This window comes from Salmo salar, chromosome 25 (genome assembly GCF_965601325.2).
Source record: "Salmo salar chromosome 25, fSalSal1, whole genome shotgun sequence".
NCBI classification, from domain to species: Eukaryota; Metazoa; Chordata; class Actinopteri; order Salmoniformes; family Salmonidae; genus Salmo; species Salmo salar.
Genome location: NC_138315.1, coordinates 27559345 through 27575238, shown reverse-complemented (window position 1 = coordinate 27575238; position 15894 = coordinate 27559345). Strand labels below are relative to the sequence as shown.

The 15894-nt window shown below is 39.6% G+C and overlaps 1 protein-coding gene across 21 annotated transcripts in view; it reads left to right on the top strand.

Moving 5' to 3' along the window:
* ttn.2 (titin, tandem duplicate 2) overlaps window positions 1–15894 on the top strand; it is a 181492-nt gene that overhangs the window by 33003 nt on the left and 132595 nt on the right. For 18 of the 21 annotated variants that reach the window (XM_082969061.1, XM_082969059.1, XM_082969058.1 and 15 more), the window contains 15 exons: window positions 9691–9969; window positions 10163–10729; window positions 10961–11242; window positions 11323–11604; window positions 11708–11989; window positions 12097–12375; window positions 12475–12762; window positions 12888–13166; window positions 13272–13553; window positions 13649–13927; window positions 14017–14295; window positions 14397–14675; window positions 14776–15063; window positions 15175–15453; window positions 15545–15826. In XM_082969061.1, coding sequence (XP_082825187.1) covers window positions 9691–9969; window positions 10163–10729; window positions 10961–11242; window positions 11323–11604; window positions 11708–11989; window positions 12097–12375; window positions 12475–12762; window positions 12888–13166; window positions 13272–13553; window positions 13649–13927; window positions 14017–14295; window positions 14397–14675; window positions 14776–15063; window positions 15175–15453; window positions 15545–15826 — 4506 coding nt within the window. The remainder of the gene's footprint in view (window positions 1–9690; window positions 9970–10162; window positions 10730–10960; window positions 11243–11322; window positions 11605–11707; window positions 11990–12096; window positions 12376–12474; window positions 12763–12887; window positions 13167–13271; window positions 13554–13648; window positions 13928–14016; window positions 14296–14396; window positions 14676–14775; window positions 15064–15174; window positions 15454–15544; window positions 15827–15894) is intronic. The other 3 variants (XM_082969075.1, XM_082969074.1, XM_082969073.1) reach the window with 2 other exon arrangements.

Below are 15894 nucleotides of genomic sequence, written 5' to 3'. Positions count from 1 at the left end.
ATCACCATCGCCGGTGGCCTCGCGTAAAGTGAAAGTGACAACAGATTATGAAATTAGTGAAGAAGATCTTGAGCAAATGATTGACGAGGAACTTGAATCGTACATGGACGTTGAAACGGATGAGAAATCCTTTTTACAGGTGCCTCAGGCTGTCATGTACAGACCTCGTGCTTCAGACTCACAATATTCTACTTCTCATGTCGAGATCAGGATCACTGCTCCAACACCAGTCCCATTCGAAATGATTGAAAAAGACGCAGAGATGTCTGAGGACGATGGCAGTTCCCATCCTATGAAACACAAATTCACATTCTCCTATGATCCGAGTGATGCCGCTAAGGTAGTCAGTAAATCTGAGAACATAAGCTCTTCAGAAGGCCAAACCAGTAAGGTTGAAAGCAGTTCTGATGTGTACTTCCAACCAGCTGTTGCTATTGCTGGATCTTCTGAGGTAGAAGCAGCCATGGCTGGTGAATGGGAACAATATATACTATCTGGAAATTCAGAAGATTTGAGGCAGTCCCCTCTGAGTGATACTGGTGATATTACTGACCAGGCATTGATGCTGACTTTGGACAGAACTGTAGGTTCCCACAGCCTTAAAAAGACTGTTCCAAAAGTAACTAAACCAAAGCAAAGTGTTTCAAAAGAAGCACCTACTATTACTGGGTGTGGTCGGCAATCATCTGCTGCAGTAGTCGAAATGTCACATATTATGCAGGCCTTTGAGACACCTGTGTTGTCAGAGGCACCTGCATTGTCTGATACCACTGTTCATGAAGTGAAAAAGTCCACAGAGTCATATATCCCTGAGGATATCCCAGAAGTTTCAATCCATCCTGAACAGGATGATATGTCATTGGTAACTAATGTTGTGGAAGGAACTCCACTGCAGGCCAAACAAGACACTATATTAGTGGAAGGTAGTTATACACAAATTTCAAGGGAAAAGTCAATTTCCCCCAAAAGTGGACCAGAGGTTGTCTTACTAGAAGGTAGTAATACACAAATTTCAACCAAAGCGAAGACAGACTCTCCAAAACGTGCCCCTGAGCGTGGCCAGACCATGTCTACTACTCAGGAGGAAGACAAGGAAATCTGTATGATTTCAGGAGAAACTGTTGAGGAAGCTGGCGTAATTGACACCCATGGTGACTTAAAACACTTTGTTCCCCTCTCAAGTGTAGCAGAGGTGCAGGAGTCACCAAAACTTGTCAGACCTGAGGCAGTTAAGGCAGTAAAGACTAGCCATTCTCCAGAAAGTATAGGACCTGGTGTGATAGATGAAAGTATGAAAGAGGACAGTGAAAGTGCATTTGTCAGTACTGGAAGTAGCTTCATTCCTTGTGAGAAAGTCCCAGTGTCGGAGACCCCAGACGATGTTTCAGCGTCAGTCGGTAATGAGGTTGTAAAGCCAAAAAGATTCTCTGGCTCATTTGCAGCTCCAGAGGTTCAGAGATTGGACACTGAGTCTTCTGTTGGCGAGGACATGACTCATATGAATGAAAATATGTCTATATTTGAACGCTCAAAGGGTTGCGCATTTGTCAGTGTTAGTGGGGCACGTAGTGAAATTGTTAGTGAAAAAACTGCAGAGGAAAACGAGGAACATGCTGATGCTGAGAGTGGTGAGCCTTCAGTGGTTTCAAAATCAGTGAGTATTAAGTTTAAAGAAGATGGTTTTACAGATGATCTTGCTGCACAAGGTTCACAACAGCAAGCAGAGGCTAAACCAGACAGTGTTTATCTAAGTACGGCTGTCAGTCAAGGTGCTACAGGTTTGACCTCACTTGAAGAGGAGGCAGTGACCTTCAGTACTGTTTATGACTACTACAACCCACCAACTGAGTGGGGCAGACCCCTATCACCAGAGTCGGAGATGTCCATTGAGTGTGGTAGCACATTTAGTGAGGAATTAACAGAAATCGAGCGGTTCTATACGCCAGCTTCTTCAACTGAAATTTCGCAGCTCCCGAAATCTCCTGAATCTTTCCACACTCCTGAAACTGAAACTCCAGCTGGTTATATGACCCCTAATGAGTACGCCTTCTCTCCTCTTGAACATAAAAGAACATCTACTGACTTCAGTGAGAGGTTATTTTCTCCTGCTAAGTTCTTGAGGTCACCCGATGATGAGGGCATTGAGACAACTCCCCCTGCATTTAGCTTAGAGGAAGGAATCTTCCTCTCAGAGCGTGCCCTTGGCCTTGGAGGACTACAGGAAAAAGTCCAGGGAATCCCTCCGGCTTTCCTCAAACCTCTCACCAAAAGGAGAGTTTTTGAACAAGATTCGTTATCGTTTTACGCTGAGGTGTTTGGGTTACCTTCACCTGAAGTGAAGTGGTTTAGAAACAAAACTCAGCTTGTTGCAGAAGAAAGGATTATAATCGATAGAGATGGCGACAATATCACACTTGTTATTCAAAACATTACGAAAGCTGATCAAGGTGAATATATTTGCGAAGCTGTTAACTATGTAGGAGAGGCAAAAAGCGTTGCACTAGTTGTAGTTATATCCAACGAGGCCAGATATATGCCCCCACCACCAGCAGTCACCCACCAGCATGTGATGGAGTTTGATGTTGAGGAAGATGATGACTCATCGAGGTCTTGCTCCCCTCAAGAGATTCTATTAGAGGTGGAGCTGGATGAAAATGAGGTTAAAGAGTTTGAGAGACAGGTGAAGATAATTACCGTCCCAGAATACACCGCTGACAATAAAAGTATGATAATATCACTCGATGTTCTCCCGAGTATGTACGAGGAGAGTGGAGTTGACTTTGTAACGCAAGAAAGGGATGATTTGAAAATAGCTTTTGAGGTTACAGAAATGCCACCACGCTTCATCAACCCAATTTGTGATATGGAAACCCCCGAAAATACAACTGTAATGTTTGAGTGTTCTCTGATGGGAATTCCCTCTCCCATAGTATCATGGTTTAAAGGTAACAAAAAGATCCCTCACGATAACAAGAAATACTTGTACTCATCTGATGGAGACAATCATTTCCTAAAGATCAGGAAAGCCAGCGCTCATGATAGTGGAATATACACCTGCAGGGCCATCAATGTGGTTGGGGAAACTCTTTGCAGGGCATCTCTTCTTGTGTTGAATCCTAAAAGCTTTATAGGGAAAACAAGAGGAAGAGAATTGACAGCTGTGTCTCTTGGTAGTGCTAAAGTTCAGCCTCAAAAGTTTGACTTGGTTGTTGGGAATGAGTTTGACAGTGAACAGGCATCAGAAATAGAGCTGGAATTTGAATTTGAGCAGGAAGCTGATGAATCACAAAAGGCTGTTAGACTCGTAGCCATGACAGACAATGAGATGAGCGAGCAGGGAGAGAAATATGTCAGTATAAATTTTGATGTTTTCGCAGAGCCCGCCAAAGATGATAAAATAGAATTCAAAGGAAAGTCATCGGAATCGTGTAGTTTCCAGTTTCAAATTACTGAAACTCCACCAAAATGCATTATTCCTTTGACAAACGTCACTGCAGCAGTAGGAACTCCAGTGGTACTCCAGTGTTTAGTTAATGGTAAACCTCATCCCACTGCTGAATGGTACAAAGATGGGGATCCAGTGAAAGACACTAGGTACATGATCCAAGAGAAAGCATCTGGACATTTTAATTTGATCATAACAAATGTCACTCAAAATGATGCTGGAGAGTACAAGTGCCTCATCCAAAATAAATCTGGATATACTGAAACAACTGCTTTGTTGAAAGTGTTCTAATCTCTTCATGTAATTTGTTTTCATGTGGATGTTGAACTCAATTAAGCAATTGTATGTTCGAAAAGTAGCTTTTGTTAATTATTCTGAGATACATGTGAAAAGTTTTCTGAAATTAAGTGTAGATCTTATTTATTGTGTATAGTGTGTAATCACTTCACACATAAGAGTAATTATAAATGTTATTTAATCATGTTTGGTATGTTTGAATGTTGAATGTTTGCTTTTCAAAATAGTAAAACAAAAGTTAATGCTTATTGTTTTATTTAATGTGACAATGTGTATGAATACTTACCACCCATGTGTAATCAAAACATTGTTATCAAGACATTCGTGTTAGGCCCAAAATGTCCAATGTTTTACTATTTCAAATTAATCATATAATTGAATATATAGTCAGACATAATATAACAAATACAAAAAACTCTGGGGCTTATCTAATTGATCCTTGGGGATTTCTCGGACCCAGATCAAGCGTACTCCTGAACGAAAAAGCATGCTCAATGGAGAACTGGTGATCCAATTCCCAGTGTGTAGTGTTGGAATTTACATTAGGGTAAACAGCATGACTGTCCGCCCCAGCACCTTTGTTATAGTTTTATTTTGTAGCCGAAATGGAGGTGAGGTGCGTAAATCAGTGTGGTAAAAATAATAATTACAGTACATATTCTGCTGTTCTATCGCGCGTGCAATGATGTCAGGAAAAACAGTGGGCATTGTTTTCAGTAACGTTGTTGTTGTAATATCCCAAACGGATGTGGCAGTTTCACCATTAAGGGTTCCAGCTTTAAGAAGTGCATGTCAAATTATCAATATATATGCAACCATGATAATTCCGTCTTATCATGATGCTGTACAATCAGTAATGTGCAGAATTTAAACATTTTCTTTGTGAATGAGTTTCTGATAATATTTTGTTTCTTTTGGTTAATGATTTTTAAAAAACTATATTGTACACAAAAAAATGCAATATCTAACACAATTTGAATCTAATATTGAATGTACTATTGTAGAGTTTATTTTTTCTTTAGGACTACAGTGGCAAAGTACATCCATTCAAAATTAAGCCTTGGGGTTGGCTGTAAAATTACATTTTTAAAAAGGATATGTTCATTATATACATTATATGTGCTGTAAATATGTGTTTCACTGTATGTTTGAGGCAATTGTATTCTTAATGAATACTGTATATTTGGGCTTATAAAAGATTTACCAATTTGACTGATCTCAATAAAGTACGACAGAGTATTCATTTGGAAATGGGAGTAATTGAAATTCATGATTTGTTTGTACAGAAATCACTTCAGTTTGTTTCTAACAGTGTTTATTTATGTATAAATAAAATAGTTATATACTGATGTATGTATTGTATGGTGTTTTTTTTATGTAAAGTAATGTTGATGTCAACCTTTAAGCTTTTGCAGCGGACACACGGTTGACCAGCATAACCCTGTCTTTAATGGACATTTTATCTCAATCTTACAAATTATTTTTTACACAGAATATTCTAGGTCGACTGTGACGACAGTGGAAGAAGAACAAGAATCCTACACCACTGGCCTTCAGTTACCTCAAACATCCAAAACACTTGAACTCCAGCCAGAGTCTAAATACTATTCTAGTACTTTAGAGGATAAAAAAGAAAAGCCTATATTTTTGACCCAACTCTCACCAGCAGCTGTCAATGTTGGGGAGTCAGCTAGATTTACTATCACAGTATCTGGCCTTCCAAAGCCTAGTGTTCAGTGGTTTCATAATGGGAAAGTAATTACTTCTTCATCAATTTACAAATTGGTTCAAGAAAAAGATGAGTATACCTTAATAATATCTGAGGTAAAAACAGAGTATGAAGGCGAGTACACTTGTACAGCTAGCAATAGATTTGGCCAGACAACCTGTACTACTTACCTGGAGGTAAGTAAGAGAGCTTCAACTACAGCTGAGCAATGGGTGGAAAAAATGTTCAAAGCCACTGTCCAACCTCCAAATTTCACTAGCCAAATCAAACCTATAAAATGCCAAGAGGGAGGTGAGGCTTACTTTAAATATAAAGTAACTGGTGATCCAATTCCTGATGTACAGTGGTATAAAAGTGCTCGTCAAATTCAGCCTGGTAAGTACTGCATTATAGTGAACAACCCAGATGGCTCTGGCTTCATCAACATGAAGGGCATTCAACAGCAGGACAGTGGTCTCTATACATGTAAGGCTTCCAACCCATCTGGGGAGGCCTCTTGTAGTGCTGACCTAATTGTGTTCAAAGAGCCTATCTCTGTATCTCAGCGTAAGGAACACATGGTTGTTCAAAAAGGTTATAAAGTATCCATGACTGCTGAACAAGCTACAGAGTCCCGCTTGTACGAGGTCAACCTTCCTGGAGAGACCAGGGCCAGAGATCAAGCAGGACATCAGATGGTGTACACCATTGGCACCGAGAACAGCCAGGTTGTTTCCAGTGAGCAAGTACAAACCCTTAGAAAGTTGGATATGTCTGCAGCTACTGTCCAAAGAGAGAGGGTCACCCACCAGGCTGCAGTTCTGCAGTCACATGAGGTACAAGAGAGAGTGTCTGTGGGTGTCACTCTTCCACCTGAAGTTTCAGTAGTTTCTACGAAACAACATCGTACGGCTCCCTTTCATACATCTGCTGTTCAGGATAGCCCACAGCTCACAGAGCAGCACTGTGACCGTATCCAAAGCCCAGTAGTCATAGAGCTTCAGTCTTCAAAAGAAAAGCCTTCAAAATTAATGTCTGCCACTTCCGAGGAGATAACCACCTTGGCGAGTGTAAGCACAGAGATGTCAGGTGAAAGGAAGACAGATAAAGTAAAGCCAACCTCCGAGCCAAAACATCTTGTCAGTAGTCATCTTGTTGAATCCCAACTGTCAATTTTAAAAGAACAATCGCAAGAGATTCCCAAGCCACAGGAGGAAAAAAGTTACAAAGTCAAAGAAGGCATTAAGATATTGTATTCTGCAATGTCAACTGAAAAACAGATGATTCCTGAGGGCCATACCACAGATGTGCCATCTTCTGACTCTGCTCTACAATCTTCAGTGACAAAAGAATCGTTCAAACCAATCCTAGTCTCAGTTTCTGAGACAAAACAAACATTATCAAAAGAGACTAAATTTACCATGCAGAGGCCAGAGGCAGAAAAGGCTCTCCTTCGTAAAGATTACATTATGAAATCTGCACTGACAGCTGAGGAAAAGCAGATGTTACAAGCTGAACACACAAAACAAGTGAAGAGTTTAGAAAGTGCTACCTCATTATTTTCTCAGGTCGAAGGTGAACAGGTACTGCATTTGCAGATAATTAGAGATCAGGATATCCTACCATCTGAGGAACCATTTACTTGTGAGAAACCAGCTGTAGAACAAGCAGGTGCCAGGAAAAGCCCTACTCTTTTACATACAGTAACCCACGATGAACGGACATCTGTCACTTGCGAAGATACGACTGAGTTTGAGGCGAAGAGAGACACAATGACCATTCAGCCTCAAAAACAAGCCCCTACCCCATTACATCTTCAGTCAGTTCATCCAGGAGGTGCCTTAACCAAAGAGGGAATTATTACCATTGAAAAGCCAGCCCAACAGACAGCAACACAGAAGCAGGAGAAAGCCAGAAAACACGCAGCATCCTCAGAGGAAAAAAGGGATCTTAGCGCAGATTATTCCAAAGATCTTGATGTGTCCGTGACAGGAGTCCAGTCAAAGCTTAGAACAGAACCCAGACCACAGAACATTCTTCAGGTCACATCAAAGCATATGCAGATATGCAAAGAAACACCATTTACTAGTGATGCCAAACAGCAGCGTGCATTAATCCAAAAAGAAGATCGTTGGAACATCATGCAAGTTACAAGTGTGGCAGATAGTCAAGCGTTAGAGGAGGGACATACTGAGAGTTTGACAGCTGTTGACAAATTTACATGCAAAACCGAAATAGAGCCTAAAGTACCTACTGAGCCCATACAAATAGAGGAGAAGGCGATCGCAACTGAGAGTAGTGCACTTCTAGAAGCAACAGAGCAAGATTTTGCCATCCAGATACAGGAAGGACAGTCTGTTAGACAGTCAATAATGATGGATGAAAAGCGTATATTGATTGGGGAAATGTCTCAGCAAATAAGCAAATCGGAGTCAACAAAAGTTAGCCTTAAAACTCAGCACAAAATGGCTGTTTTCGTTTCAGAGTCTGGAGAAAGTCGAACTCTTCCAAAGGAGCTCACATTTGTTATTCAGATTCCAAAACCAACCAGTTTGGACATCAGACGTCAGTTGAAAGATGCACTTCAGTCTGCTGTGGCTCTTGATCAGCCACTTATACTAGCAGACGTTGTTGGAAGTTTAGAGGCTACTGAGGTACAGGAAGTGAAGGTACTCAAGGAACCTAGGCGTGCGATGTTCACTTATCTTATCACAACACCAGGTTCCCCTATGGAAATAACACTTGCTTTTGAAGGTCAGTACCCCAAGACTGCAGATCTAAGGACTGAACTCCAGGCAGCTTTCTACTCAATTGTCTATCACGAGCAGCATGTTCTTACATCTGAGCAACCTGGCACACTGCAAATCGACAAGCCCCAAAGACTAAAGGTTAGCAGTGCATCCTCCAAAGAAATATTGTCATCGGTAGTTGAGACAGTAAAAGTAGCAGAAAGTGTAGTTGATTTCACAACACCTAAATCTCAGGCTGCTAAACGAAAGACAGAATCTCGGGCTACACATGAAACAGCAACAGCTGAGGAACGTATTGTGGTGCAAGAGTCCAAAGTAACTCAATCCAACTTGGGCGCTCAAGTAATGGAAGTTACTACAGAATCACATGCTGAGTTTGAACAGACAGTACAGGTGGCCAGACAGGAGGTTAGAACTATGACTGTAAAAGGTTATGAGAGAGATGTAGGTATGGTTGATATCATCACCGATATGCCCATGACATCCATTCCAACTGAACAGTCTTTAGATGTACTCATCCAAAAAGAACACAGGGAGGAATTTATTTCAGAAGAAGTCAAAAAATCTAAACCTCAAGGAAGCGTAAAAGATTATCCCATTATTGAAACTTTCCTTGAGGACATTACCACAGAGGAGCATTGTAAGGTTACATACACTGTGACAGTAAAGTATGTTACAAAAGCTAATTGGCTTTTCAATGGCCAAATAATTAAATCTGGCAAAGAGTTCAAGTGTTCCAAAGAACATGACACATACACACTTACAATCATGAAAATTATCAAGGAGAAGCACGAAGGAGAATATGCCTTTGAGGCTGTGAATGAAGCTGGAAAGACCACAACATCATCAAGACTCACAGTTGTCTCGAAAGGTTGGATAATGGGGATAGTTTTATTGTTACTCGTCACCATACACATAAACTAACTTTATCATTCATTACATTTTTATAATGTAGTATAACATTTTATTTTCATATTGGCAGCAAACTCATACTTTATTTCATACATATTTATTTTTAGATCAAATTAATTACTAAATTAAAAAAATGTATTGCTAGAATTTTCAGCATGAATTTACTATACTTTCAATCCACTACTAATTCACCTTAGTATTTCTCTATATCATTCCCCACATGCTTATTTCTTCTATATCATTCCCAGGTATTTTCGTCACCCATGAACTATAACATTTAATTCTTGGTCATTCTCCACTGAGCACTGAAATCTTTTTGCATGCTTTCAGGGGCAAATGTGTCATGGTTTCATTCTTCATGATGTCACTTTCCTCCTTCCTCTATCATGAAGTCACTTTCCTTCTTCCTCCTCTAACCATTCCACCATTTCTTCACAGTCACTCCTGGAATGCATCCCACCATACTGTAGCATTCCACCATCCCTGTTCCAGCTCTGTGTACCATTTGTCTACTTGTCATTTTTCGCATCATTATCTACCTGTGTACTAATTTACTTTTCTTTTTGTGCACATTATAGTGCCACCTGTTTTCAGGTACAAAATTGTTCCCCTGGAGATCAATGTTGGCAGTGGAGCCAAGTTTGAATGTGAGATTGAAGAGGCACCAAATGTGAACTTCAAATGGTTCAAGTCTGGCACTTTGATCAAAGAGAGTGCAAATTGTCACATTCTCAGTCAGCAACTGACATCTTCATTGGAGCTTCTGAGCCCAACCAAAGCCGACAGTGGTGAATACACCTGCAAGGCTACAAACCAACATGGCAGTGACGACTGTGCTGCCAAACTGACAGTGACTGGTGAGTCCTCTGTTTCCTTTAACATTATTTATACAACTGTATGTATATTGCTGTTTTTTTTAAGGTTGAATACAATAGAACACATTTTAATGTGCACTTGTTGTCTCAACATTTGTATATTGTACCGGTTTGTAAAGTAAATGAGGTATTCATATCCTATTGCTTTTTTCCATCTTTAATTACTTTTTTATAGAGATGTACCCACCAGTATTTAGTACAAAGCCTGATCCCATGACTTTATACGTGGGCAAACAAGCAACATTCCAGTGTGTAGTTACTGGCTCTTCACCGATGACTATTGTCTGGCACAAAGACAACATTGCTATCTCTCCGGGGGGAAGCTATCAAATATCATCTGACAAGACCAAATATTCCCTACAAATCAAAAATCTTCAGCTGAACGATCAGGGCACATACCTTTGCAAAGCATCGAACAGTGTTGGTACTGCTACATGCAGTTCAGAGTTGAGGGTTATCAACAAACCCAGTTTCATAAAGACCTTTGAGGCCTCGGTGTCTTCAGCCGTTGGTAACACACTGCGGCTCGAAGGTCAAGTGGATGAGGACACTGGAGTGTCCATCACCTGGATGAAAGATGGCAAAAAGCTTCATCAAACAATGGATTGTAAACAATCCTTTGAAGACAAGGTTGTCGTTCTTGAAATTACAAAGGCAAAACTGAAAGATTCAGGGAAATATGTATGTACAGCTTCAAATGATGCTGGGAGTGCAACTTGTCCTACCACGTTGACGGTACAAGGTAAGGTCTTTAAGTAGATTTTCTGTATTAACACAGTGTTTGTGCACTTACAGATCTGCTTATTAGGAACTAATTGTAAAAAAAACAGCTGTTGAGTCCTCTTTGAAACAGCCACTAACGCTATGCAGCTTCTGTATGTTTTCTTATTTTCTCTTTCTTGAACTCTTCTCTTTTGTATTGATTCTTGTTTGACAACACATTTGCCGTTTTGCAATCCAAAACTTATTTCAGAGCCCCCTACCTTTGTTAAGAAAATGGAACCAAAACTAATGTGGAAGCAGGGCATAGCTGCTCGGATGCAGTGCACAGTCAAAGGATCAGCTGAACTCAAAGCTTCCTGGTTTCTGAATGACAAGGAGCTCAGTGATGGAGATAAATATAAAATCACTTTCAAGGCTGGTCTTGCAACTTTGGAAATAATCGATGTAAACGTGTTAGACAGCGGAAACTACACTTGTGAGGTGTCAAATGAAGCTGGTAGTGAGAGCTGCAGCACTGAGTTATCTGTAAAAGGTTTGTCACCATTCTTTACTTACAATTATTAAAAAAATCTAACAGATAGTTGTATAATTTAATCTGATCTTTACTCTTAGAGCCCCCTTCCCTTCGAAAAGAATTGCAAATGGTTGAGACAGTGAAGGGAACTCCTGCCGTACTCGAATGTGAAATTAAAGGAACAGCTCCATTTGAAATCACCTGGTTGAAGAATAAGAAACCAGTCGTCGCCACAGATAAAAAGTACAAGATCGTTTCTCAGGAGTCCATTGCTCGTTTGGAGTTCTACTCATTTGAAAGTGCAGACATTGGGGATTACCAGTGCTGCATTGCTAATGATGTTGGTAAAATCACCACTAAGGCACTGGCCAAACTAAAAGGTTGGTATTGTTGATAAATTAAAATAACTCAAATTGATTTATCTAAATAAGGTATGTTTTCTAAAGAACATGGTTCATTGATTTTACAATATGTTTTGTATAGAACCACCAACATTTGCAAAGAAGATTGAAACCATTACAGCAACATTGGGAGATTCTGTGAAACTGCAGGGCACATTGAAAGGCTCACCTCCCATTTCCGTCAAATGGATAAAGGACATTGAAATGTTGAGAGATGATGATCCAAATATCAAAATGACATTTGAGAACAACATTGCTATTTTGTCAATAACAACTGTTGCCATTAGCCATGGTGGCAAGTACACTTGCCAAGCAGAGAATGAGGCTGGACAAAACAAATGTGAAGCCACTCTAACAGTTCAAGGTTAGAGTTGAACATTTAAATAAAACATTTACATAAATGTATGTATTACATATAAACACATTATACTCTTGTGACACCTCAATCTAATTCATTTTACTTTAATATAGAACCTGCTAGAATCTTAGAGAAAGCAGAATCCATCAATGTGACTTCAGGGGAATCTGCAACCTTGGAATGCAAAATCGCTGGAACCCCAGAACTTAAAGTGAAATGGTTCCAGGATGGAAAGGAGATGAAAGGGAGTCGAAAATATAAAATAACTCTGAAAGATAATATTGCCATCTTAAAGATTCTTGCGTCTGAAAAAGTAGACTCTTCCGAATACACAATGGAAGTGTCCAACCGTGTTGGAAAGGACCAGTGCTCATGCTCTATTACTGTGCTGGGTTAGCGTTTCTTCTTTGCTACTTTTAAAAGTTTGTTTTCATGACATTTATTTTAACTTGCAATGTACAATATGACTTAACTTTTTCTTTCCAAAACAGATCGTATCATACCACCCTCTTTCACAAGGTCTCTGAAAAGACTTGATGGAATTATGGGTAACGATATTTCAATGGATTGCAAAGTATCTGGATCCCAGCCTATGACTCTGTCTTGGTTCAAAGACGATAAAGAAATTAAGTTTGGAGATAGATATTTACCTGAAATTAAAGACAACTCAGCTGCACTGAAAATTACTAAATTGGAAAAGGTTGATGCTGGAGTGTACACATGCCGGGCAACAAATTCTGCTGGATCTGAAGAAAGCAGTGGAACCTTATATGTCAAAGGTTTATAAAGTTTAAGTAATTCTTTAGCCCTATGTTTTTACTTCTAATTGAAGTAGGCCTATGGCGTTTTCTTGGGGTAATATGATGATGAAAAATAAATATTTTCTCCTTTTAATGAATTTTAGAACCTCCAGTCTTCACATTGAAACCTGACAACCAAGATGTCATACCAGGATCTACAGTTGTCTTGAAGTGTGCTTTCACTGGAACAGCTCCTCTTATGATCAAGTGGTTCAGAGACGACAAGGAGATATCAAGTGGAGGCACATTTTTTATCAAGAAGGAGACCTCCTTAAGTTTTTTGGAACTTCACTCAGTAAAACCCTCTGACTCAGCTAACTACACATGCCAAGTGGCCAATGACGCTGGAAAGGTGGCATGCACTGCTGTCTTGTTTGTGAAAGGTGACCTTCTTATATATACCCTGCTCAATATGAATTTGTTGTTCTTCTGTTCTTGCATCAATGTTTGTTTACTTGACTGATAATCAATGTCAAACTCTTTTTTAGAACCTCCAATGTTTGTGGTGAAGCTTGAGCCTACGAAACTAGTAGTGAAAGGAAGTTCTGTAAAGCTGGAGTGTAAGGCAACTGGCACCCCTGAGATCAGTTTTAAATGGTTCAAGAATGAGATTGAGATAACACAAAAGGAGAAATACAAAATGGCTGTCACCAATTCAGTTGCCTCATTGGAGTTTGTCAACTGCTCTGTTGATGATAGTGGAAATTATGTTTGTGTGGCATCAAGTGATGCTGGTAGTGACCACAGCGGCAGCACAGTTACAGTTAAAGGTGTGTTGAGTATTCCTGCTTACTGAGTTTTTTTTAGATGAATCAATTTAGATTTTTGTTGATTGTATTCTGACTTGATTGCCATCTTCTTTTAGAACCTCCAATATTTACAAGGACCTTTGATTCCAAAGAAGTTATCAAAGGATCTGATATTATGTTGGAAGGAAAGCTTGCAGGCTCTGCTCCATTCAACGTATCTTTTTACAAAAACACAAAGGCGATCAGAAATGATAAAAGACACAAGATAGTCTTAAAGGATGACATAGTTACCCTCCAGATCCTGGCAATTGAAGCCGGAGATGCTGGAAAATATCAGTGTACAGTAGAAAATGAAGTTGGGAAGTCATCTTGTGATTGTGAGATGACACTGAAAGGTTGGTGTGAAGACCTTCATTTTAAATATATGTATCTGTTAATTTCTGTAGACTTTCAGTTAAAAGGTTGTATGCTTTTCCACCTTTAGAACCGCCGTCGTTTCTGAAAAAGATAGAGAATGTGAATTCCCTAGTTGGCAATGAGATTTCTATGCAGTGTACTCTGAAAGGATCACTACCTATGACTGTGTCATGGCTGAAGGATGACCATGAGGTCAAAGATGGTGAGCATGCGCAGATGTCCTTTGAAGACAGGACAGCACTGCTGCGTATTTCAAATATTCAAACCAAACATGCTGGGAAATATACTTGTCAGGCCAAAAATGAAGCTGGCTGTCAGAAATGCTCTGCGTTATTGGTAGTCAAAGGTTGGTTGATGTTTATGAGGACATTTTTCAAATTGCTATTGGTGTTAGGATTTTATATTCTGATGTTAAAAACTCATTGTTGAATGTTATGTTTATCACAGAACCAGCAAATATCACTGAACAGGCTAAATCTGTCAGTGTTACAATGGGGGATCCCGCTACACTTCAGTGCAGGTTCTCAGGAACCAAGGTGCTCAAAGTCAAATGGCTGAAGGATGGAAGAGAGCTGACATCAGGTCATAGATACAAAGTACAGAGCACAGATAAGAGCTCTGTACTAAACATTCTCCGTACAGAAAAAAGCGACAGTGGAGATTACAACTTTGAGGTTTCCAATGACGTTGGAAGCAGTACTTGTGAAGCTACAGTTTCTGTTCTAGGTCAGCTCATTTATACATATTTTAATGTTTCTTTTAGCTTTTTGTACAGGTATTCCTGTTTTGACAGCATTCTCATTACTTTCTTTTTTATTTATGCTAGATCAAATCATAAAACCATCTTTCACAAGGAAACTGAAGAAAACAGAGAGTATCAAAGGATCATTTGCCCACTTGGAGTGTCTTTTGTCTGGCTCTCTGCCCATATCTGTACTCTGGTACAAAGATGAGAAAGAGATCAAGACTGATGATAAGCACAAATGCACATTCTTTGAAAACACAGCTTTTCTGGAAATAAGTCGTCTTGACAGTGCAGACAGTGGTAGCTATACCTGCATTGCTACTAATAAGGCAGGCAAGGACCAGTGTTCTGGGGCCTTACTTGTAAAAGGTTTGGATAACCATTTTTTGGTCTTCTATTTTTCTGTTTCTTTGGCTCTCTTTGGCTTCAGAACTTTTTAGACTTTTAACTTGAAACATGCATTCCCCATTTTATCAACAGAACCACCATCGGTTTTAGAAAGGCCTGAATCAATGGATGTTTTGCCTGGATCAAAGGTTCAATTTAATGTCCTTTTGTCTGGCACGCCACCCTTGACCATTAAATGGTTTAAAGACAAGAAGGAGATCTTATCCGGCTCTGATTGCTCTGTGACTAAAGACAACACCTCTACATCGCTGGAGCTTTTCTTTGCCAAAGCATTAGACTCTGGAGACTATATCTGCGAAATTAATAATGACGTGGGCTCTGATGCTTGCCAAGCAATGCTCTTTGTCAAAGGTTCTTATTGTCTGTTACTCTTTACCTTCTTGACATTTGTTTTTGAATTGGACCTCTGCTATACTTATTATGTTTACTTAATTTTATATAGAGCCTCCAAAGTTCACACGAAAACCTGACGGTGTGTCAGTGGTGAAACCTGGGCAAAGTAAAACATTTGAATGCCAGGTGACTGGAACTCCAGAGATTGATATATACTGGTTCAGAGATGGGAACGAGATAAGTCCTAGTGACAAATACAAGATGTTCTTTGATAACAACATAGTAACCCTAAATATTTGTGGTGCTGATACTAAGGACAGTGGAATATACTATTGTGAGGCCCGTAATGAAGCCGGCAGTGAAAGCTGCAATATGGAATTGAAAGTGAAAGGTTGGTTTAGACTTTTTAGGAATCATTTTATATTTTCAAACTTTTATATGATTCAGACTTCATTGAAT